We start from the raw sequence: 26,145 nt of genomic DNA on the forward strand, positions 1-26,145 counted from the left end.
TTGCAGACAAATATAAGAAATATAGTTGAGTTATTTTAAAATCGGACATTTCGTTTTCGGTCCAGTATATAATTAGTAGATTGGAGTTATTTACATTAACATTTTCAGTGGATGTAACCTGAAAAAGTGTGGTCGAAGTAGCGTAAATACTTGTGACCCGGCAGGAAACATCAATCAAAGTAGTTCTTATTTTCGCCATAGTTTAAATCGTAGTATACTTTTTGATTATAAATGCATAAAAGGCAAACTAGTGGAGCAAATTATATGCATGGTAGTGCAGATAGTATGAATGAATCACTGAAAATAAGTGATAACTCCAGGTCGTCGTGAAAAGCTCATATAAGCAACATGCTCTTGCCAGTCCATTCTTGGACCGAGTTTCCTGTAAAGACTTATGATCGGACCTGTAAATTAATAATTATTTTACATATGACATAGACGAATCTAGGAATATTCGTTTCCTGAGTTAGTGGGTGTATTGACTTCAAATGAAAAAGTAGATAGGAGGGAGCGACGTAGTTAATTCACAGCCTAGGTAATAACCAGTGTTAATATGTGTATTGCAGAAATGTGTATTGCTTCTTAAGCTTGGAGATAATATTGAATTTGTTCATATTTTACGTTCTTGTGTTATTCCAAATTCATATGTTTAGAATTTGGATTCGAACACGATACAATGTTACCAAATCATGTAATCCCAATCGTAGAAATCGGTCAGACATGAATGCATCTGAAAATCTGAATCCAACGTAAGACCACACGAAACACGTATCGTCCACCAACGTCTTGCATTGGCCAGCTTGCTCTATTGCCATCTCGTCAATTGAACATCAAACCCTCCAGCAAATAGACGTGGCATCGTGCAGGCGTTCAGGTTAGAGTAGAGCCGTATACCGAATGGCGTAATCTGTCGTCTAGCCAACTCTGCAAGACGACGTATTCTGGCGTGTCATTACATACGCAAATTTGACTGATTATTTCAATTCCATCCAGTTCATAGTGGCATTACTCCAAACCACAGCGTGTTTACAGTGACTGCAGTCTGACAATATACCCCTATGCCCTTGTTGTCATCTTGGGCCCTCTATCTTCTCCACCATTACAACTCTGTATCACTACTGTCTGTGTTCATATTTCCTCATTACAAACGCTACATTTGGAAAATCGTCTTGGACTCTATTTGTCAATGTATTTGTATATTGTTTGGTAATTTGTCTGTTGCGACTCAGTGTACACACAAACAAATGTGTGGTAACTGACATAAAGTCGATTGTTTATTGGTGATTTTCTATCATCTTAAAAACACCTGGAATAAGTGCGTTTCAAGATAAAATGAAAGTGTTTAAATCATTTAGCCAGTGTTTTGACTTGATAATTGGTGCAGTTTAACGACAGGTGTTTGGAGACTTCAAAATGGCTGAATGTAAGAATCTCTCTTAGGTTGGACCGTACGATTGCTGCCTTATTCTTTTAAGAGAACAATTTCAACAAAGAGCATTTAGGGTTTTAATATTTCCCATATTCTCTTCCCATACAAGTAATAAGTGTTAAAGATACGTTCTACGAGTAATGTAGCCTATCTGTATCCATGGGAGTCTATGTGACGTTACGCAACCCATACTACAGAATAATAACTGTTCACAAGCAATGAGTGAGTGAGTGAGTGTGTTTGGTTTTACGCTTCTTTTATCAATATCCCAGAAATGTCATGGGGCTTCACACATTGTACGAATGTAGGGAATCGAACACGGAGTTCCGGCGTGACGAGCAAAAGCTTTAGTCACTAGACTACACCATCGCCCTTGTTCACAAGTAGGTTTGCTATCATATCAAGTTCCACCGTAACAGCGATAATACAATACCCAACTAAATTATATGCAAGCTAAGGGCATCAACTATAGACAACTCAAAGTATCACGTATTAAGACTAATATACAAGTAAGTAGAATTTAACACAAGTATGACTTTGTTGCTATTGCATTTGATATATATTTCAATTTGACACATATTTTCTTGAAATATTATATGAAAACGGAAACAATGAACTGACATGAGTCTTTGACACAATGTTGACAGGACTGTATCTAATCTACCAGCGCTTCTTAAATTCACGTGCTCGATTGAGTTTGAGTAACATATATCAACATGTCCTTCCTACAGAGAACGTGGCCTTCAACAAGACAGCCACCTCTACATCTGGAACACTTGATGGTTACAACTGGACTTCAGACAAGGCTGTGGACGGGAACAGGAGCCAGGACGTGTATGGCGGCTCCTGCTTCCACTCTGTCAACTACCCGAGTATGTGGAGGGTGGACCTGGGACGGCAGTACAGGATACATCATGTTACAGTCTACCACAGGGATCACTGTATGTTGCATGTTTATGTTAGATTTGAATCTGCTGACGTATTTTTATACATCAAATGGATGAGTGTCTATATTCTTAGTCAAAGTGATGTCCTTATATTATTCTTTTATTCATTGACCTGACATGTTTTTATTACTTCTTGGAACTGTTTAATTAACTTAAGCTCTTAAGCTCTCAAACTTTGATGAGGTAGATCCTCTATACCAAGAAGTGACAAAACTGCGTCGAACTCCATCTCGTACTGGAATATTTATGAACTTTATAACAAAATCTAAAATGTACCATTTCGAGTTTCACATTGGATGTTATCTATCACTCGTCAATACCTTGTTTGGAAACATATGCCGCAATGGGGCTCGAACTTTGGGTATGACATGACGGCGTGTGTCAGTTGACCGGGCAACAGTGACACAACATTGTGTGAATTCAACTAGTTTCTCTAGGAAACAAAGTGCATACGGAGGCTCGTCAAAAGGTTCTAAGCCTAACAAACAAAACCAAATATTGTGAAAGTATTTTTGATTTGATTTTTCAACATAATCTTCCTGCTTTTCAATACACTGTATCGATAGTGAAGCTATTAAATTCCTGTCAGGAAAAAGTTTTCTGAAGCCAACCAGAAAAACCCATTCACGGCAGCTTTGAGGTCATTGTTGTCGTCATAGCGCTTTCCACGAAGATGTTGTTGTAGTTAAGGAAACAGGTGAAAATTACTTGATGCAAGGTCTGGCGGGTTTAGAGGACGAAGAAGCTCTTCGAGCCCACATTGTCGCACAGCAGCCTTTGCAAGTAGAGTTGTGAGAGTGAGTGAGTGAGTTAAGATTTGACGTAACATCGGTAGTATTTCAGCCATATCGTCACGAGAAGTATATTAATAATACATATATTTAGACTAAATAAAAACCTGTCAACGATGGACAGTATGATATCTAGGATATCACAGATTTGATTTAGAACTAGTTGAGAATATTTAAAAACAGAAAGTATCAGTTTACAACACAAAATAAAAATGGGATTGAGATCGTCAGTCACTGAAGGGTGATCACCATAATAGGGACCATGGGGACTTAAGGTACCTTTGCTTCCTGCATGGACCCCGGTAGGATGTATATCACCCTACAGTCACTGGCGATAGTTTACCAGTTAAGCCTAAGATTAAAATGACGAAAATGCTACGTTTAAAAGTCTGGCATGCATAAAAATACTTCGAATGATTTGGGACTTACATACCCTCTTAGGGGGACAATAATTTTACGCTGCTTTAACCCCACTCACAACCTAAGTTATAAATTAGCACTACCAATTAATAAAATAATACATTAAGTACATCAAAATTTATGGACAAGTTCAATTTCTTTTAAAACGCATAATATTAAATGAGAATTAACATCATTAAACAGGTCCTTAACTGTTTTAACACTGATATATTTATCCCTTGTGATGGAAAAAACAATACAGTCAAGCAGGACATGCTTGAACGTGATTCTTTCATCACAAGGAATACAAAACGGAGGATCTTCACCTTTTAATAAGAACTCATTTGTGTATCTGCTGTGGCCAATACGACATTGTAGCATAAGGACCTCTTCAAATCTGGATTGACTACCCAAGTAGGTGTAACCGATATTTGGTTTAATTTAATGTAATTTATTTATACCTATTTGGGTGTCCCACTTCGTTTGCATCAGAACACGGATGTAAGATCTAATAACAGATTTATAATCACTGTATTGGTATAAGAAGTGGTGGCACAGATTTGTTGAGTACTGCTCTTGCAGTAGCATCGGCCATTGTGTTACCAATGATACCAACATGGCTTGGTAACCAACAAACAACGATGTCATATCGGCCAGTAGCAAGATCATTAATCTTTATGTTTCGTTTGGTTGTCGATATATTTTAGTGCTGTTAAAATAGCATTTGCTTCTGCTGTGACAATAAAGTGAGTGAGTGAGTTAAAATTTAAAGTCACATCGGCAATATATCAGCCATATCGTGACTTTCAAAGGTTATATATAATGAATACATGTAAACTATAAAAACCTGTCAACAACGGACAGTAAAATAACTAGACTTATCACAGATTATGATTTAAAACTAGCATGGAACCATAAAAATACATCACTAGACAGAACAACACCTTATAAAAACAGCTATAGATCGCCAGCAACTCAAGGTAGACCACCATACTAGGGACCATGGGGACTTACAGTATTTTAGCTTCCTGCATGAACCCCAGCAGGATTTACATAATCCCTTCAGGAGTTGGCGATTATTGTCAATTTAGCCAATTTAAAAGAACACATATTCTGTGATTAAAACCGTGGCAGTAATGAATAAACTGTGAATGGACTTATGTACCATCTCCGGGGGACAATACATTTGTGCTACTTCAACCCCCTTCGAGGTACAGCCACTAACAATCTTAGTTATTCAATTTATTCTACCAGTATTAAAAGATCGTTTATTAGTAACAAAACACAAAACATGAATCAAAATTTATTGAACAGTTCTATTTCTTTTAAAAAACTAAGTATTGAATAAGAGCTATTATTGTTAAAAACATCCTTTAACGATGAAACTTTGAAATATTGATCCCTTGTGATGGAAAAATCAATACAGTCAAGCAGGACACGCTTGACCGTGATTCTTTCATCACAAGGGATACAGAATGGAGGATCCTCACCTCTCAATATATATTCATTTGTTTATCTGATATGGCCAATACGACATCGTCGTATTATGACCTCTTCAAATCTGGACTAACAACCCAACTAGGTGAAGCCAATAGCTGGTTTTATCTCATGTCATTTATTTATACCTACTTCGGTGTCCCACTTCTTTTGCATCAGATCTCGGATGTAACATCTAATTACAGGTTTGATATCGCTGTATGGGATAAGAAGTGGTGTCACAGATTTGTTGAGTGCTACTTTTGCAGCAGCATCGGCCATTGTGTTCCCAGTGATACCAACATGGCTGGCTAACCAACAGAAAACAATTCAATAATTTCTATTAAAAGTGGATGTGTGGAAGACATGTCTTTAATAGCCTGAAGGCAAGAAAGAGAGTTTAAAAAAATGATGAACTCTTTATGTTTAGATTGGTTGTCGATATATTTTAGTGCTGTTAAAATAGCATTTGCTTCTGCTATGAAAATAGAACAGTGATCTGGTAACCGGGAAGAGATAGCCCTGGGTCCAATGATGGTTGCGCTGGCAACAGCAACACCATCCTTGGATCCATCTGTAAATATAGATCTGTAACTGTCATACGTGCTTCATAATTCATTTTAATCCTGTTGATAAATTAGTTGATTTGTGTCGGATTTCTTGAGTTTAGTTAATGTTAGGTTGGTCCACCTCTGGCTTCACTAACTGCCAAGGTGGATAAGTGAAAAGCTGAGTGGGGGCTATGTTTTCAAGGTTGATTTGAGCAGCAGAAACATCTGATTGTATTCTTATTCCAAGTGGCGGAATAAGAGATGCCCTTTTATTATAGAGATTTTTGTAAAGAGGATTAAAAACACAGTCATATGCTGGTTTGGATTTAGTAGAACGTAATTTAGAGATGTACTGCAAAGATAATTTGATGCGACGTTGTTGAAGGGATGGCTCATCAGCCTCAATATATAAACTGTGAATAGGTGAAGTTCGGAAGGCTCCAAGACAAAGCCTCAGGCCTTGGTGATGAATGGTATCTAATAATTTTGAATTGCTTCTACAAGCCCTACCATAGATGACGGAGACGTAATCAAGTTTAGAACGCTGTATAGTTGGAGGAGGGTTTTCTGATCCCCTCCCCACTTAGAATTAGAGACAACTTTTAACAAATCTAGGGCCTTCAGACATTTATTCTTTTAGTATTTAATGTTGGGCAGAAAGGTCAAATGATGATCAAATATTATGCCTACAAGTTTGGCTTCTTGTACAACTTTAATAGGAGTTTTATCTAATATTAGTTCTCGGTCTTTGTGAGGTTTATATTTTCTACAAAAATGAATGCAGTTTGTTTTAGATTTTGAGAACTTAAATCCATTGATGAATTTTATTTAAAGAAAGCTGCAGTTGCCCTTCAATAGTATCCATGCTTTTGCCACGACAAGAAATGTTAAATTCATCCACAAACAGCGATCCATTAATAGAATCATTTAAAACTTTAGATAAACTGTTTATCTTAATACTAAACAAAGTGACAGACAAGATACCGCCTTGTGGGACACCCTGAAACTGATTATAATGATCAGACAGGGTAAAACCCACGCGGACTTGAAATTGCCTGTCAGTTAAAAAGTTGGATATGAATTGAGGCAAACGGCCACACAATCCAAAATCATGTAAATCTTTTAAAATACCTTGTTTCAATGTAGTGTCATATGCTTTTTCGAGATCGAAAAAGATAGACACTGCATGCTGTTTATTTATTATTGCATTTTTAACAAATGATTCTAAGAGAACCACATGATCTATGGTACTTCTGTTTTTCCGGAAGCCACATTGTATGTTATTAATGAGATTGTTGGTTTCTAAGTATCAAACAAGTCGATTATTTATCATGCGTTCCATGGTTTTGCAAACGCAGACGTCCAAATTTGATCACAAATAGTCAATAACGTTCCTAAAGATGATTCTGGTAAGTGTTTCAGGAGTTAACGTTGATAATGAATGTTATCAGCTCCTGTAGCAGCTTCTTCAAGGGCTGTATGGAGTTCAATAATAGAGAAAAGTTTATTATAATCTTCCCCGTTATCTGATTTTAAATTAATAGTTTTCTTTTCTTGCTGTTTTTGATAGTTTTGGAATTTAGGGTTATAGTTAGTTGAGGAAGAATGTTAAGCCAAAGTTTCAACGAGTTTGTTTGCAATATCAGCTTTTTCAGTTTGTAGTACATCCCCATTTTGGAGATGGCGGATGCTGGATTTGATTTAATTTTCTGAACCTTTTTCCAAACTTAAGACATGGGCGTACGTGAATTGACTTTTGAGACATCAGTTTGCCATGACTGGCGCTTATTTTGCTTAAAATTACGTCATGCTTTAGCATTTAACATTTTGAATTTATTCAAATTATGTACCATAGGATGACAACGGACATAGTTTTCAGCCTTTTTCCATGCCTTCCTTGCCTGCTTGCAGTCATTGTTAAACCATGGTTTACGGGTGTTTGGATTTGCAGCGAACTTTGATTACATTAATCAGCAATTTTGTGAAGTTCATAAGAGAAGATTTGGACAGGATCAGGAGCGTTGATAAACAAATCAGGAGTTAATTTGTTGGAGGACAGTAATTCAAACAAAGGCCGGTTTGCTTTCGTAAAGTTCCATGGTGATGATGGCTAAACACCAGAAGGGGTAACCGTTTTCAGAATGGTTGGAAAGTGGTCACTTCCACAGAGGTCATTGTGCACTGACCACTCAAATATATTTAACAGATCAGAGTCTGTAACGGACAAATCAAGGAAAGAGTATGTACCTGTACCGGGATGTATGTTTGGGAGTTATCATTAAAAAGACATAAAGCATTGATTGAAATAAAATCTTCCAGATTCTTCCCCTTAGTGCTGGTATAATCGCTACCCCATAGTGGATTATGTCCATTCAAATCACCCATTATGATACAGGGCTAAGGAAGCTGGTCATATAGTGCTTGAACATTTTGCTGAACAGATGAAGATGCAGGAGTATAAAGAGAACACAAAGTAAAAACAATGTGTAATGTTATACGGACAGCAACAGCCTGGAGTAAGTGAGTGAGTGAGTGAGTGAGTGAGTGAGTAAGTTAAGTTTAACGCCGCTTTTAACATTGTTCCAGTTATATCACCGCGTGTCAGCTTAATATGGGAGAAAAGCCCGAAGTGATGCAGGTCTCAGACGTTTACCACGTTTGGTGAAACCCATGAGCACGGGTATGGTGGCAACAGCCAGGGGAGTAGTGAGAGGTACAAGACTGCGGATGATACCTTGCCTCACTCACACTGAAGAACCTCCCGTGGCCTTAATACCTAGAGGTGAAAATAAGTGATAGGAATTATACTGCCTGATGTCGAGTGGTCGGTATTCTTCAAGTAGGTTTCTTGAAGACATAAAGCTGATGGTTTAAAATCTTGCATTAAGAGTTGGAGATCATTATAATTATGTATGTCAGAGTCCTCTGCTCTTCCATTGAATGAGTTGACCTGAGCAGCTCATGGCTGCTCCACTTGGGATCTTGAGCGGGAGGGACGTCCAGTCCCATGGACTGGCTGTTCGGGAGTGACGTCCATCTCCAGAGGCTCAAACGGATTATGAACCTCAACAGAAGTTGTAACAGGAGAAGGTACCTTCATGTGTTGGAGTGTTCTGGCTTGTTAGCTGATTTCGATAAATTGGCTTCGCCTTGAAAAGTTTCTTTTTCGTTTAAAGGGTCTGGTTCTGGCTCTGAGTGATAAATTTGATCATAAGGTGGTGATTGAATGTTTTCACTTTGGGTGGCAGATGTTGATATCGTTGGATAGCTTTGAGATGCCTCAATGGTGTCATCATAGACATAGAAGTCTAGCATTGCATGGAGACTGTAGTTACTTTGGTACATGGAACTGGAGAAAAGTTAGTGAGTGAGTTGGGTTTAACGCCGCTTTTAACAGTTTTCCAGTTATATCACGGCGTGTCAGCTTAATGTGAGAGGAAAGCCCGAAGTGATGCAGGTCTCAGACGGTTACCACTTTGGTGAAACCCATGAGCACGGGTATGGTGCTGACAAACCTAAAGATATAATCGGGGCGAACCGGTATTCGAACCCACAATCATAGGTTTCTGGCGTACCCAATGGACGCAATTCTGCACAGCGAATCGCGGCGCCTTAGACGACTGCGCCATCGGTGCCCCCGAACTGGAGAAGAAGAGATGGCAGCTGAATAGCTTTTAGAATAAGGAATTTGTGGAGGAATTACTAACTTTTTAGCTTCAGTGCGTGAAATGTTATTAGTATGCTTGAGTTTCAATATTTTGGTTCCAAGACCAAAAGCAGGACATGCTTTTGATAAGGACAAGTGCTCCCCGTTGCAGTTGGCACACCAGATCTCTTTTGTGCAGTCTGAACTCTCATGAGTTTCACTGCAACAGAAGCACCTTGCCTTGTTAGTGCAAGTTTTGGCACCATGACCAATTTTTTTACACTTGTAACATCGGAGTGGATTTGAAACACTGACCTCAACTCCGATTTTAAAGTGACCTGCTTTTATGGACTTTGGAAGGGTTGTGAGCGCCAAAGTGAAAAGGTAGGTTTGGGTATTGATAAATACATCTTCCGTTTTTCTTGTAAACTGCTTAACTGCGATGACACCTTGAGATTTTAATTCAGTTGCAATCTATTCTTCTGCCATGTCTGACAGACAGCGAGCTCGATCTCTAACCATGCTCCTACTAGAGTTCAGTGTCTTGTGCACTGAGACAACAATCCGTGTATTGACAAACTGCTGGAGGCCCAACATGTACAGATTGACGGATTGCTGTCTCCGTGCACATTCCACAAGGATTGATCTGTCTTAACCTCACCACGGGCACTTTGGATACCCTTGGAGATCGCAAACGGGTTGAGATTTAAAGGACTATTTCTATAGTTGAAATGATTAAGAATCTTGGCCAAGATTCTTTAATTATTGGAGATAATTCCTCATCAGATGACGAAGAAAGGTGCCTTCTTTTATTAGCTTTCGATGAACCAGTGGGTGTGTTGTTAGCCATGATATGAGAATATTATTCAGCACTCCTGCTCCCCACCCACCATCGAGTGTCAACAAGGACGATGTTGCAGTGGAAGCCAGTCTGCAGCTTCAGGGTTGCAGGAATGTTATACTCCAGAAATAAAGACGTGAATAGCTGATGTTAATAAAAGAGAAATGTCAAGCTGGTTCGGCCAATGGCATTTTTCTATAAAAACACAGAATTCAGCGGTCCGTACAACCAAATTGGCCCACTGCCTTTGTACATGAAATGAAATGAAATTTACATTGTCAAGGTTTTTATATATCCTGATCAGAAATAGTTTGATATATTTCGAAATCATTCCATTCAAGTATTTTATGCACAGGGCATGGCGTGACCAGCTGACTGATAGAATCGGGCCAATTCTACCACCCGTTTAGGTGAAGTAAGGGTCGAAGTGGTGTGTTTGGCAAACGGAACACCTGTTCCTGGATCCAGTGCCCTCAACCACCAGAATCCCGTCCTCCACCGACACAGGGGCGCAACCCCCGGCAAACGGGTTGCCCAATTTGTCTCCTTTTACGACCAGCAAAGGGGTGCTGAGGACACATTCTTGTTTATCGTCCCCGGGTCCCCAAGGGGAGAGGGGAGTGAGAACAGGCATTGAAATAATAACACTCCAGGAGTCAGCATTCCTCGCAGATTTTCTTTGATACAATCTCTAAGTTGATGAAGCAAATCAGCATTGAAGGCACTGGTAATGGTCCTTTGGTTTTCGAAGTAAAAAACAGGGACCACACCCTTTGCATCCCAGAATACAGTGACTATAACTTTCTTCACTAATCTTGAAGACTTGAATTTCTTTGGTGCCGGAGACGTCGAGTGCTGCCATTCCATAGATTGACGTTTTGACTCGGGATCGTAGCGGCAGAGCCATGTTTCATCCCCCGTTACTAATCTTTGAATTTGACGAAATCCTCGTCAATTAGCTCTATATTTTCTCTTGCAACGTCAGTTCTTTTTTCCTTAAGATCGAAATTTAGAAACTTTGGCACCCAACGATCAGATATTCATCTGTCAATGTTCATGAATAATAGTTTCAATGGATCCATGGCAACACTGGTAATACGTCTATCTGACAGTATATCTTTTTTCTCTTTGATTAAATCTTCATTGATGGAAGTTGAGGGACGTCCAGACCTCAGGTCGTCATCAAGACTTGTTCTCCCACCCTTAAACAAAGCTGCCCACACTTGTGACATGCGGTCATGAGTTATTTAGGGAGTATTTTCTCTAAAGCAAAAACCTTGATGACTGCTCGGTACTCGTTCTTTTCAATGTCTGTGTCCAGTTGGACCACTCTCACCTTCAGCTGGCTGTGAGTTTTCACACGGCCTCAACAGACCAAATACACTTGCAATGAACTACTCAAACAATGTAGTATATTAACTAGTTCACCAGCTCTGGTAATTATTAATAGTTTTGGCTGACACTTTACCTTACAGTGTATTAACTATAAAACTGTATACTTTGAAGTTATTTTGAGAGAATTTAAGACAACAAAATATCGTTGTTTATTCATTTATACTCAGCTAGTTTGTACACTTCTCAATGAGATCTGAGGTAAATGTTATATTGGCATCGATGTTCATTCATACAGTCAGTTAACAAATCGTTACTTTTATTTTGAAACATGTGTAACATTGCTTTACACTTGTAGTCATATTCATAGTCATATCTATATATTCGGGAGATAATGATAGGTCGACGATGCCAGGAGAAAATATATCACGAATATAATATTGCATAGATACTAGAGAAAGACCATGTTATTTATTGTAAACTGATGAATAACAAATAGTTGTTATCTAATGGTGTGTTGGTAATACTATCTGTGCTGTTCCTGAGCAGCTACTTGAAACGCTATTATACAGAGAACTGACGCGATACGATTACAGCTGTAAATAAATATACCACATGTGCAATAAGTACAGCGGTTATGCCAGATGTAGTACGTGTGTACAGGGAACAACATCCCATACACACAGTACTTAGTCAAGGAAATCCGCCGAACTCCGCGTCCGCGTTAAAATCCATGTAAAAAGTGACGTCACGCATTTCATTACTCTCATGTTGTTTATCAAATTTGAAAGAGGCGTCTCCGCCTGACAGTTTATTGCCTTGCTGATGCGTAATCCCGAGTTCCCCTTATCGCGGACACCTGGTGTCATCACTGATTTTCATATAACTTGCACCGCAACTTTTACGCTCAGTGGAATCTGTTTCGGCGGATAATGGAGACTGGGTCTTCCCTGGCATGGACGTTTTACACTTACCTGGCCACTGTCAGTTGTGGTTATGGCTTATTTTGATTATTCATGTTTTTATGTTATACTAAGACTGAATACATTATGAGGATAGGCTACACTTCTGGTTTTTTATGGTATTAACTTGATGAACAGTCAACTGATCGTTACTCCACATACAAATTGCGATATTTCCCCGTTTAGAAATTAAACTGTCAATTTCGAATGGCTCTTTCACTACCAATCTCTGAAAAGAACCATAAGTAGTATAATGAGGTGTGCCTTGTGGTACAAATGGGAATAATACCTGTTTTGGTGATAATTTGTGTAAGTCAGTGACCTTCACATCGATAATTGAACTCTAGGTTTAGTGTGTAAACATAGCAATACCGGCAAATATCATTATACTTACATCTCTTTGGTAATTAGTTATCAACATTACATACAGTCTTAATCATCAAACTTGATGACGTATACACCGTTGTGAAATAGATAACAAGGGTAAGGGCAGACGTGTTCCACTCAAAACTGAAACACTTGTCAAACTCTTCAAGAACTTGGATTTGGAGAAGAGGCGCGGAAAACCGCTAAATGCTTTTGATCGAGTATATGAGAGAACAGCAAAGGCTTTAGGAATGGATTTTGCTTCTGTGTATAAATTGTCAACATACAGAACACTGCCGTAAATCTATGTTAAGCTATGAGATTGATTGATCTTTGAAAGGTTTATAGGTGTTCTGATAACGAAGGCCATTTACACCTTGCTCATAATTAAGGTTTGCTAAATTCCTAGAAATATTTATGAAGTAGAGAAACTGCCACAACTATAATATAAGCATTAATTATACATTCTGAACTTCATGACGAAACCATATTCTTAGAACATAGCAATACAGTCAACGAGAGGTCAATATTGATAACTTTAAGAGCCTCCATCAATACCTTACGTTGATCTACATATTTTGACAATGCAGCACATAATGAACCATTGTCAACCTTATTAGAAACTGTACAAATAGCAGAAACGTCTTTATTAAGAAACTGTGATATGCACCAAGACCACAATGCCCGAGACGAAGTCCACTTAAGAGAACCTTTTCTCCCCGATTATTTAGAGATATATGTTATTTATTATTAAAATACTCGGTGCCATAAAGATGGCGTGCTTTTAAGGATGATGGCCACCTCCGTTACCACTTTGTTTAGCATGGATATTACTAACGGTGTCTAATTCTGCAGGAGAAGGCGATATTAAGTCATCCTTTTCTGACTCATCAAAGTCTAGTGCAACTCATGCCAATTTATTAGCTTTCTCATGTCCATGCAGTCCAACATTAGCAAGTATTAATGAAAAGTCAACATCCAAATACCATTACTTAATTCATGAAAAAGGACAAGTATAGTGTTGATTAAATCCTGCGGATTGGAGGAGGGAAGCTCTATATAATATCTATATATAACTTCAAATCAGACCAACAGAAGACAAGGGCTGAGATCACACTTCCTTGAATATGTACATATCAGACAGAGTAGTTCCATTGCGAACATGAATATTTCTATCCCTCCTAACTTATACAGTTTTATAACCAGACCTTCCCTCCACAACAAGTCCATGGAAACAACCATTTTATATTCACTGCTACCTTAAGCCTTTTTAATTTCAGTTTCAAGTCCAAATAAACGATCAGCACAAGGTCGACCTTTACGGAAGCCTAATTGAACGTTTGGAAAGAGATTGTTCTTTCACATGAAATAAATCAAACGATTATTATAAAAGGCGTGATCGGTTAATGCAGACCAGTCAGCTTCAGAGAAATGCCACTTCTTAGCTGCTTCCTTTAGTTCAGCTATTGCAAAAAGTTCAAGGTTGGTAAACACAAGATAAATCCAGGGCCGAAATGAAACAAGTCATATCATTTCATAGAAGCAACATTAAGAAGGAAAAGATTCTTTTCATCAAAATGGGTCTTAAGATTCTAAGGATTCCATTAACTCTTTAAACTTTAGCTTCAGGTATATTGATGATTTTATATCGTTCAATAGCGATCAAACAGCCAATTCCCTTCCACTGACTTGCCCATATGAACTAGGAATGAAGGAGACCGGGTATCAAAGCCTCAACATTTTCATATTTAGATCTTTGCATAAAGATTCAGAGTAAAGACACTCTCTCCAAGACTGTATGGGAAGAGGGATGACTTCAACTTTCAAATAGTCAACTTTCCCTTATGGCGAACAAAAGTCCTGGAGCTCCAGTCCTTGGTGTCTACAGTTCACAAGTTTTGATGTACAATCAAACATAATCTACTTACCAAGATTTCAAAGAGCGTCACACGACTCTTGCTCAGAAGTTGTTTGATCAAGGTTACAACATTCATGGCCTCAGTGAAGCCTTCCAAAGGTAGAGGCCATTTCCAACTTTGACGAATCAGTGACAACAAGATGCCCGATGCAATTCCCTATTTTGACTGGTGCCATATGTTCCTGTGTTTTCTTCAGGTGAACAATTGACATGCCTTCGTATGTGTGTGTGACGGTTGCCACCGGTTTGGCAGGTTACGATCACTTTTTCGCGAACATTTGGTATCATCACTATTTAATAGTGATTTAAAAACAGAGGCTCATGATATAGTCGATTCAAACAATCGACTTTGCTCACGGCAGAGATGTCATGCCCTGCCCTACCGGTAGCACCCACCATTCATACAATTTGCATAAAAGAAGGAAAAATGTATTGCCTGACGCCGCATAGCAGTACTCCTGTTCATGTGACGTCCGCCTGTAAACAAACCAGACAATCCAATGACACGATAGTAGCATTACTAATATTACTGAAAGTGTGGCTCCTAATATGACATCAAGAAAGCTGTAATGCAAAACTGTATGTATAAGCAAGGTATCGTGTATCCAACCAAGGTTCCAAACCAGTTTTGTATGAGAAGATCACATTTTACAACACGCAGGCTGTTTATCAGACAGACAAGATGGCGGCTGATTAATGAAATACAGTGCAACATTGCGAACTCAATTCAAAAGAACTGATCCAGACAAATTGTTAAAAAACTTATGGCAGAAACAACACTTCACTTAAATGTCCGAAGTTAAATTGTTTGTACAAGCTTCATTTGGTCGAATAGACCATAATGTATGGCAAAATGGTAAAAGACGCGTAATTGAAACTGATGAACAGTACCGCCAATCAGAGAGTTTAAACTACAGCAACAACGATCCAGTAATTGTAAATCTTTCAGACAGTGCACACTCTGATTCAGAAAATGTTTCATAATGTGTCACAGGAAGTCTGGAGAGAATTTTGTTATTGTGCTTACAACTTGCACGTGCTGCGAGTGTCGTCAAATCTACGGTTCGTCTCGGCATTGTTCCTCGTTACTTGAACTTTGTCAAAAAAGACCGAATTTATCATTTTGGTCCTCTATATATTCATTTGGGTAAATGTTAAGACTCTATTTTGATAACCTTATGTAAGGTATTTGTTATAACTTGATACCTATTTTTGTTGTACATGATTTATATGCTATCTTTGTGTTATCTCGAAGAAGCCAATTATTAACGTTTCAAGTAATTTTAAGTAGTAATTGAAAATCCGTGCCTCACAAACTGCGGAACAGATTAAGGTATATTCTCTACATTTGTTATGTGCATCATTACCACCTCTCCTGTATATAAAGTATGAGTGTATCGTGAAGATTTAACTTTCAGATTTATACAGGATAGCTAACTGCACCATGCACCTGAGTAATGACAACACCTCTGACGGGACACTGTGCTACACATTCCCTGCCACTGTCACCAACTCAGTGATCGACCTGGTGTGTGACGGCAGGGGCAGATACCTCATCATCAGGAACCCGGGTACAGCGGATAAAGGGGATGACACGCTCAACATCTGTGAAGTGGAAATATACGGTATGTTGAATAAAGGGAATATCCAGTCTGGACAAATAAACATTCGTTTTAATATAACATCACATATTATCTGATGTTAAGCCTTTCTGACCAACTGAATTTGGACGGCCAAAGCGATGTGTTGGTACTATCATATTTTACATAATCTACCAATTGATAACGTGCCATCTTATTTGACAAAATATATCTACTATATTTGCTTATCGTGACGAAATAGGACTTATTTGAATATTTGCTAAAACTTGGCTTACACCCTACCCACTCATCACCCGTATGTTAAATGCCCGTGATGCGCTCATAACATGTATGGTGTTTCATTCAATTTGTGCAAAAGTTAAACATTGTATATGCACTATATGTGACATTTACTGTGGAAAAAGGCTGGATATTATTTGGAAGTTGTCTAGCTCAAACGAAGCTTAAGATAAAGTATTAAATGAAATTAATATTAATTCGGTTTTGCAAATCATCAAAGAGGACCGGTGTGTTAAATGGCCACTGTAAACATATGAATGAAATGCCACTAAAATTTAGTCTTATTACTTTGAGTTCAGCAAATGCGCTTTCATGCTGCTGGATTTTCTGAGCAATCACTTTATTGTCTTATTTGTTTACATGCCGCCGGACCCGTGAAGATCCGGGGTAGAATAGGCCTTCAGTAGCCCATGCTTGCCGTAAAAAGCGACTATGTTTGTCGTAAAAGGCGTCTAACGGGATCGGGTGGTCAGGCTCCCTGACTTGGTTGATGCATGTCATCGATTCCAAATGCGTGGATTGATCCTCGTGATATCAATCACTGGATTATCTGGTCCAGACTCGATTATTTACAGACCGCCGTCATATAGCAGGAATATTGCTAAATGCGGCGTTAAACAACAAACAAACAAACAAACAACGTGCCGCCGTCCTATGCAAAACACAAATTCTTGATCCGTTCATATCATTTTCACTGATATTTTTGTCTCTTCTGCCCACTACAATTTGTTTCTGCGATAATCAAGATTGGAAATTATTATTATTGGTTATTGTTTGGCGTTCATGTTTAATATTATTAATGTTCAAAGCAGTAAAGTGACTGGAGAGGTCTTGGTGTGATTAAGGCAGTTGATGATGGATTTTACCTTATTACTGAAACGCTCATACAATTAGAATAGGTTAACTCAAACACGATACGTCTTGTAATATTGTTACTCATACTGTCTCAATGATCCGTATTTGAATTAACGAGGTTTGGCTTTAATGTGACATATGTGATTCTCCCTCCTTGCATGTGCAGTGTGCAGTCATGGGACATATGGCAATTTCTGCGACAAATTCTGCCACTGTCTGAACAGCTCCTGTGACCCAGACAGCGGTATGTGTTCTGGAGACTGTACACCAGGGTGGAAGGGAGACAGGTGTGACATAGGTGAGGAGGTCTTACTGTCAGGTGTAGTGTGACCCAGTCAGTGGTGTGTGTCCTGGAGACTGTAGACCAGGGTGGCAGGGAGACAGGTGTGATACAGGTGAGGAAGTCTTACTGTCAGGTGTAGTGTAACCCAGTCAGTGGTGTGTGTCCTGGAGACTGTAGACCAGGGTGGCAGGGAGACAGGTGTGAAACAGGTGAGGTCTTACTGTCAGGTGTAGTGTGACCCAGTCAGTGGTGTGTGTCCTGGAGACTGTAGACCAGGGTGGCAGGGAAACAGTTGTGATACAGGTGAGGTCTTACTGTCAGGTGTAGTGTGACCCAGTCAGTGGTGTGTGTCCTGGAGACTGTAGACCAGGGTGGCAGGGAGACAGGTGTGATACAGGTGAGGTCTTACTGTCAGGTGTAGTGTGACCCAGTCAGTGGTGTGTGTCCTGGAGACTGTAGACCAGGGTGGCAGGGAAACAGTTGTGATACAGGTGAGGTCTTACTGTCAGGTGTAGTGTGACCCAGTCAGTGGTGTGTGTCCTGGAGACTGTAGACCAGGGTGGCAGGGAGACAGGTGTGATACAGGTGAGGAGGTCTTACTGTCAGGTGTAGTGTTGTCCAGACAGAGGTGTGTGTCCTGGAGACTGTAGACCAGGGTGGCATGGACAGAGGTGTGATACAGGTAAGGAGGTCTCACTGTCAGGTGTAGTGTGACGCAGTCAGTGGTGTGTGTACTGAAGACTGTAGACCAGGTTGGCATGGTGTGAAACAGGTGAGGAGGTCTTACTGTCAGGTGTAGTGTTGTCCAGTCAGTGGTGTGTGTCCTGGAGACTGTAGACCAGGGTGGCAGGGAGACAGTTGTGATACAGGTGAGGTCTTACTGTCAGGTGTAGTGTCGTCCAGACAGAGGTGTGTGTCCTGGAGACTGTAGACCAGGGTGGCAGGGAGACAGGTGTGATAGAGGTAAGGAGGTCTTACTGTGAGGTGTAGTGTGACCCAGTCAGTCTTGTGTGTCCTGGAGACTATAGACCAGGGTGGGATGGAAACAGGTGTGATACCGGTTAGGAGGTCTTACTGTCAGGTGTAGTGTTCTCCAGTCAGTGGTGTGTGTCCTGGAGACTGTAGACCAGGGTGGCAGGGAGACAGTTGTGATACAGGTGAGGTCTTACTGTCAGGTGTAGTGTGATCTAGTCAGTGGTGTGTGTCCCAGAGACTGTAGACCAGGGTGGCAGGGAGACAGGTGTGATACAGGTGAGGTCTTACTGTCAGGTGTAGTGTGACCCAGTCAGTGGTGTGTGTCCTGGAGAAAGTAGACGAGGGTGGCAGGGAGACAGGTGTGATACAGGTGAGGAAGTCATACTGTCAGGTGTAGTGTGGTCCAGTGAGTGGTGTGTGTACTAGAGACTGTAGACCAGGTTGGCAGGGTGTGAAACGGGCGAGGAGGTCTTACCTTCAGGTGTAGTGTGACCCAGTCAGTGGTGCGTGTCCTGGAGACTGTAGACCAGGGTGGCAGGGAGACAGGTGTGATACAGGTGAGGTCTTACTGTCAGGTGTAGTGTGATCTAGTCAGTGGTGTGTGTCCTGGAGACTGGAGACCAGGTTGGCAGGGAGACAGGTGTGATACAGGTGAGGAGGTCTTACTGTCAGGTGTAGTGTGACCCAGTCAGTGGTGTGTGTCCTGGAGACTGTAGACCAGGGTGGCAGGGAGACAGGTGTGATACAGGTGAGGTCTTACTGTCAGGTGTAGTGTGATCTAGTCAGTGGTGTGTGTCCTGGAGACTGGAGACCAGGTTGGCAGGGAGACAGGTGTGATACAGGTGAGGAGGTCTTACTGTCAGGTGTAGTGTGACCCAGTCAGTGGTGTGTGTCCTGGAGACTGTAGACCAGGGTGGCAGGGAGACAGGTGTGATACAGGTGAGGTCTTACTGTCAGGTGTAGTGTGACCCAGTTAGTGGTGTGTGTCCTGGAGACTGTAGACCAGGGTGGCAGGGAGACAGGTGTGATACAGGTGAGGAGGTCTTACTATCAGTTGTAGTGTGACCCAGTCAGTGGTGTGTGTCCTGGAGACTGTAGACCAGGGTGGCAGTGAGACAGTTGTGATACAGGTGAGGTCTTACTGTCAGGTGTAGTGTGATCTAGTCAGTGGTGTGTGTCCCAGAGACTGTAGACCAGGGTGGCAGGGAGACAGGTGTGATACAGGTGAGGTCTTACTGTCAGGTGTAGTGTGACCCAGTCAGTGGTGTGTGTCCTGGAGAAAGTAGACGAGGGTGGCAGGGAGACAGGTGTGATACAGGTGAGGAAGTCATACTGTCAGGTGTAGTGTGGTCCAGTGAGTGGTGTGTGTACTAGAGACTGTAGACCAGGTTGGCAGGGTGTGAAACGGGCGAGGAGGTCTTACCTTCAGGTGTAGTGTGACCCAGTCAGTGGTGCGTGTCCTGGAGACTGTAGACCAGGGTGGCAGGGAGACAGGTGTGATAAAGGTGAGGAGGTCTTACTGTCAGGTGTAGTGTTGTCCAGACAGTGGTGTTCGTCCTGGAGATTGTAGACCAAGGTGGCATGGACAGAGGTGTGATACAGGTGAGGAGGTCTTACTGTCGGGTGTAGTGTGACCCAGTCAGTGGTGTGTGTCCTGGTGACTGTAGACCAGGGTGGCAGGGATACAGGTGTGAAACAGATGAGGTCTTACTGTCAGGTGTAGTGTGACCCAGTCAGTGGTGTGTGTCCTGGAGACTGTAGACGAGGGTGGCAGGAACACAGGTGTGGTACAGGTGAGGAGGTCTTACTGTCAGGTGTAGTGTGACCCAGTCAGTGGTGTGTGTCCTGGAGACTGTAGACCAGGGTGGCAGGGAGACAGTTGTGATACAGGTGAGGTCTTACTGTCAGGTGTAGTGTGACCCAGTCAGTGGTGTGTGTCCTGGAGACTGTAGACCAGGGTGGCAGGGAGACAGGTGTGATACAGGTGAGGAGGTCTTACTGTCAGGTGTAGTGTTGTCCAGACAGTGGTGTGTGTACTGGAGAGTGTAGACCAGGTTGGCAGGGTGTGAAACGGGCGAGGAGGTCTTACTTTCAGGTGTAGTGTGACCCAGTCAGTGGTGCGTGTCCTGGAGACTGTAGACCAGGGTGGCAGGGAGACAGGTGTGATACAGGTGAGGTCTTACTGTCAGGTGTAGTGTGATCTAGTCAGTGGTGTGTGTCCTGGAGACTGGAGACCAGGTTGGCAGGGAGACAGGTGTGATACAGGTGAGGAGGTCTTACTGTCAGGTGTAGTGTGACCCAGTCAGTGGTGTGTGTCCTGGAGACTGTAGACCAGGGTGGCAGGGAGACAGGTGTGATACAGGTGAGGTCTTACTGTCAGGTGTAGTGTGATCTAGTCAGTGGTGTGTGTCCTGGAGACTGGAGACCAGGTTGGCAGGGAGACAGGTGTGATACAGGTGAGGAGGTCTTACTGTCAGGTGTAGTGTGACCCAGTCAGTGGTGTGTGTCCTGGAGACTGTAGACCAGGGTGGCAGGGAGACAGGTGTGATACAGGTGAGGTCTTACTGTCAGGTGTAGTGTGACCCAGTTAGTGGTGTGTGTCCTGGAGACTGTAGACCAGGGTGGCAGGGAGACAGGTGTGATACAGGTGAGGAGGTCTTACTATCAGTTGTAGTGTGACCCAGTCAGTGGTGTGTGTACTGGAGACTGGAGACCAGGGTGGCAGGGAGACAGGTGTGATACAGGTGAGGAGGTCTTTTGGAAATTTTTTGCAAAAAATACCAAATACACACCATGGTGATTATGTTCAAAAGATTATATATATATTTTGACATTTTACAACAATATTTTGATAGTACAATGACAATATTGACAGTCATGATTTATTACTGTAGACGTTGTGGCGAAACAATTTTGAACGTTTGTTTTGTTTCAAAACCACTGATATATTGGAGACGTGGACATGAAATCGTTGGACTAACAGAATAGACCACACAGGTATGGCTAAAAGTGCGTTCGCGGCAGACTTAAGTAAGAACGTTACCTGTTAGGACGAATGTGGCCCGATTACAAATGGAATATTTGATAAGTAGTTGTGTGTATGAGGGGTTATAACTCGTAAAAGGTACTGAACAGAAACATTGCTAGTTCTGTGAACATGTGATCATTTCCAGTCCTCATTCTGGAACATTCTGATATCTAAGTCCAAATGTTTTGAAACAAATGTTTTTTTCGAACAATCTTTCTAACGTATCTAACCTTATGATCTAAAATGCATCACAATATGCTTTTTTGTCCATATTTACGTCCTCACCTCAATGTAATGGATGCCCTTTTATCACGTCAGTTAAAAATGTCGTTTTATACTGTTCAGCTGATCTGGAAACAAATGTCAGTATCCCTCCTTTTAGAGAACTTGTCATGTTTGGTTTATAATGAAAGTAAACATACTCAAAAACGGAATGTTTATCCACTTTATGTCAGAATGCAACGCCAGCCACTATGGTGTCGACTGTAAGAAAACATGTATCGGGAGGAAGTGTGCTGGCACCAACTCATCATGTGACCGCTACAACGGGTCATGTGACACTGGGTGTCTCGTGGGTTGGACGGGTGATGACTGCACACAAGGTATGTTTTGTATGTACATTGTTTTTCAGATGAAACGATGGAATACATTCCATCAATCACTCAGTTCAGCCCAGAATAGAATACCACACACTTACGTTGCAGTAGAAAACAGACAGGAACTCAAATCAGTTGGTGTGCAACAATTTGTGCTTCCTCTTGAAATATCAGAGGCGCAACTTTAAGTACTTAAGATTGATATTCGGTACACGAATCTTAAAGAGAAGAAATTGCGTTTACAGATATCATTAGCGTGGGCAGAATCAGGCGGAAGTACAAAACTGTGGAGGGGGCTATAGAATCGTGATGGTGTATTTGAAGGGACAGCTAACAAAACTTGATTCTTTCCCTACCCGTTCAGAATTTACTTGACATAAGACATATTATGGTATTATGCATATTTGTTTCTCCTGTGTTAGAAGTTGTAGCGGTATATGATGTGTTATGCGTCCCAAGCTAGGTTGCATTCAACGAGCCGGAGGCGAGTGGTATAAAACCTGTCAAGGGACGCATAAAACCACATACATCCCAGGTGATACTGCTTCAACGAATTTATCTTGCCGAAATGTTTCAATCTGCCATTGTAAAAGAATTAAAATGAATTGAAAATTGATAGAAAACAGCTTTCCGAGGTGAACTTGTGCTGTTAATTGTGTTGTGTCCCATGACGTGCATTGACTTGTAAGGGACGTGCAGCCTTTTGCTCCTAGTGGTTTGTGAGGGATGTATTCTCCCACTCAGAAATGGAGGTAAAGTTAAGAAATAAACAACGAGTGGGAGTTGTTTGTCGTACAATAAAACATTGCAGGGAGAATAAACCATGAGGGCATCTCCAGTTTTATTGTTCTATAAACAACGACTGCAAGTCGTCTATTTCATATTATGAGATATCAGTATTATGCCCAGCCTCTTTAAAGATGTCGATAAAATGTACAATCTTTAAAATACCTATCCGTATTTAAATAATGATGACTCCCTGAAATAATCCGCCCTCGGCAATGTCGGACAAGTCCATTTTATACAAGGGGGTCAAATTTGGTCTTTCCCGCATATTCTTTGCACGTCGATTATCTGTACCCTCTCAATACTGATTTTCATATCTCTCCCACTTTTGGATGCGATTGCTCGGCCATTGCATCTATCTACAGCGTTAGGTGTTGCAGTTGGACACTCGAGAAGAGACTGTCACTACATTGTCTGTCTGTAGGTACTCAACTTAGACACTCTATGTAGATTTCATGTATGTACCTGCTTCATGAAAACAAAAAAACACAGTTGTAGTGTGACCTAGTCAGTGGTGTGTGTCCTGGAGACTGTAGACCAGGGTGGCAGGGAGACAGATGTGATACAGGATAGGAGGTCTTACTGTCAGGCGTAGTATTGTCCAGTCAGTGGTGTGTGTCCTGGAGACTGTAGACCGGGGTGGCAGGGAGACAGGTGTGATACAGGTGAGGAGGTCTTACTGTCAGGTGTAGTGTGACCCAGTCAGTGGGGTGTGTCCTGGAGACTGTAGACCAGGGTGGCGGGGAGATAGGTGTGATACAGGTGAGGAGGTCTTTTGGAATTTTATGCTAAAAATACCAAATACACAACATGGTGATTATGTTCAAAAGTTTATATTTTGATATTTTACAACCATTATTTTGATAGTATAATGACAATGTTGACAGTCATGATATATTACTGTTGACTTTGTGGCGAAACAATTTTGAACGTTTGTTTTGCTTCAAAACCACTGATATATTGGAGACGTGGACATGAAATTACTGGACTAACACAATAGACCACACAGGTATGGCTAAATGTGCGTTCACTTCAAACTTAAGTAAAATCGTTAACTGTTAGGACGAATGTGGCCCAATTACAAATGGGCTATTTGATAAATAGTTATTTGTATGTGGGGTTATAACTCGTAAAAGGTACTGAACAGAAACATTGCTAGTTCTGTGATCATGTTGAGACAACATTTCTTTCAACATCAACTGAACACTTTATTAGCACATCATTAAACAGCACTTTATGTCTCGTCAAACATCAATTTGTGGTTTTCGTGTCGATCTCCATGTGTACTACAGAGTGTGGCACAGGGAACTATGGAATAAACTGTAACAAAGCCTGTGCGGAACGAAAGTGTGGACCTGGCACCACACCATGTGATTGTCATTGCGGGTCGTGTGTCGCTGCATGCCTTCAAGGATGGAGAGGCAGTGACTGCACCCGAGGTGTAACCTGCTACTTCTCTTTTCATGATTGCCTTCAGTGTTATTCATATGATGAAAAGATGTTATTCAGTGTACTTCATGGTTTCTTTTAGCCAGCATTCTGGAACATTTCCAGTCCTCATTCTGGAACATTCTGATAGTTAAGTCCAAATGTTGTGAAACAAATGCTTTTTTCGAACTATCTTTCTAACGTATCTCACCTTTTGATCTCAAATGCATCACAATATGCTTCATTGTCCATATAACGTCCACTACGTATTTACAGAATGTAGCCAAGGTACTTACGGAGACGCATGTGCGAACAAATGTCAGGACAGAAACTGTCAGGGAACTCCGCCATGTCATCACGTGACTGGGAAGTGTGAACCCGGATGTAAGGCCGGATGGACGGGAGAAGACTGCAGCAGAGGTTAATCTACATTCATTGTACCTTGTGTCCACGGTGAACAGCATCAGCCTTTCGTCTTCACCTCAATGTAATGGATGTCTTTTTATCACGTCAGTTAAAAATGTCGTTTTATACTGTTCAGCTGATCTGGAAACAAATGTCAGTATCCCTCCTTTTAGAGAACTTGTCATGTTTGATTTATAATGAAAGTAAACATACTCAAAAAACGGAATGTTAACCAACTTTATGTCAGAATGCGATGGCGGCAACTATGGTGTCGACTGTAAGAAAACATGTATCGGGAGGAAGTGTGCTGGCACCAACCCATCATGTGACCGCTACAACGGGTCATGTGACACTGGGTGTCTCGTGGGGTGGACGGGTGATGACTGCACACAAGGTATGTTTTGTATGAACATTGTTTTTCAGATAAAACGATGGAATACATTCCATCAATCACACAGTTCAGCCCAGAATAGAATACCACACACTTACGTTGCAGTAGAAAACAGACAGGAACTCAAATCAGTTGGTGTGCAACAATTTGTGCTTCCTCTTGAAATATCTGACGCAACTTTAAGTACTTAAGATTGATATTCGGTACACGAATCTTAAAGAGAAGAAATTGCGTTTACAGATATCATTCGCGTGGACAGAATCAGGCTGAAGTACAAAACTGTGGAGGGGGCTATCGAATCGTGATGGTGTATTTGAAGGGACAGCTAACAAAACTTGATTCTTTCCCTACCCGTTCAGAATTTACTTGACAAAAGACATAGTATGGTATTATGCATATTTGTTTCTCCTGTGTTAGAAGTTGTAGCAATATCACTACCGTTATAGGGGCGGTCGGGTAGCTTAGTGGTTAAAGCGTTCGCTCGTCACGCCGAAGACCCGGGTTCGATTCCCGACATGGATACAGTGTGTGGAACCCATTTCTGGTGTCCCCCGCCGTGATAATGCTGGAATATTGCTAAAAGCGGCATAAATACTCACTCACTCACTCACTAGCGGTATATGATGTGTTATACGTCCCAAGCTAGGTTGCATTCAACGAGCCGGAGGCGAGAGGTATAAAACCTGTCAAGGGACGCATAAAACCACATACATCCCGAGTGATACTGCTTCAACGAATTCCACTTGCCGAAATGTTTCAATCTGCCATTGTAAAAGAATTAAAATGAATTGAAAATTGATAGAAAACAGCTTTTCGAGGTGAACTTGTGCTGTTAATTGTGTTATTGTTCGATAAACAAC

General features: G+C 41.1%; 1 protein-coding gene across 1 annotated transcript in view; it reads left to right on the forward strand.

The window, feature by feature from the left end:
- The window catches only part of LOC124150341 (protein draper-like), a gene marked incomplete at its 3' end in the record, with an annotated part of 51,027 nt that overhangs the window by 14,292 nt on the left and 10,590 nt on the right, over positions 1–26,145 (forward strand). Inside the window, exons 3-7 of the mRNA XM_048382143.1 lie at positions 2,161–2,370; positions 16,077–16,283; positions 17,560–17,691; positions 24,766–24,909; positions 25,142–25,288. Coding sequence (XP_048238100.1) covers positions 2,161–2,370; positions 16,077–16,283; positions 17,560–17,691; positions 24,766–24,909; positions 25,142–25,288 — 840 coding nt within the window. The remainder of the gene's footprint in view (positions 1–2,160; positions 2,371–16,076; positions 16,284–17,559; positions 17,692–24,765; positions 24,910–25,141; positions 25,289–26,145) is intronic.

This window comes from Haliotis rufescens, unplaced genomic scaffold (genome assembly GCF_023055435.1).
Source record: "Haliotis rufescens isolate VD_foot unplaced genomic scaffold, xgHalRufe1.0.p SCAF_4, whole genome shotgun sequence".
NCBI classification, from domain to species: Eukaryota; Metazoa; Mollusca; class Gastropoda; order Lepetellida; family Haliotidae; genus Haliotis; species Haliotis rufescens.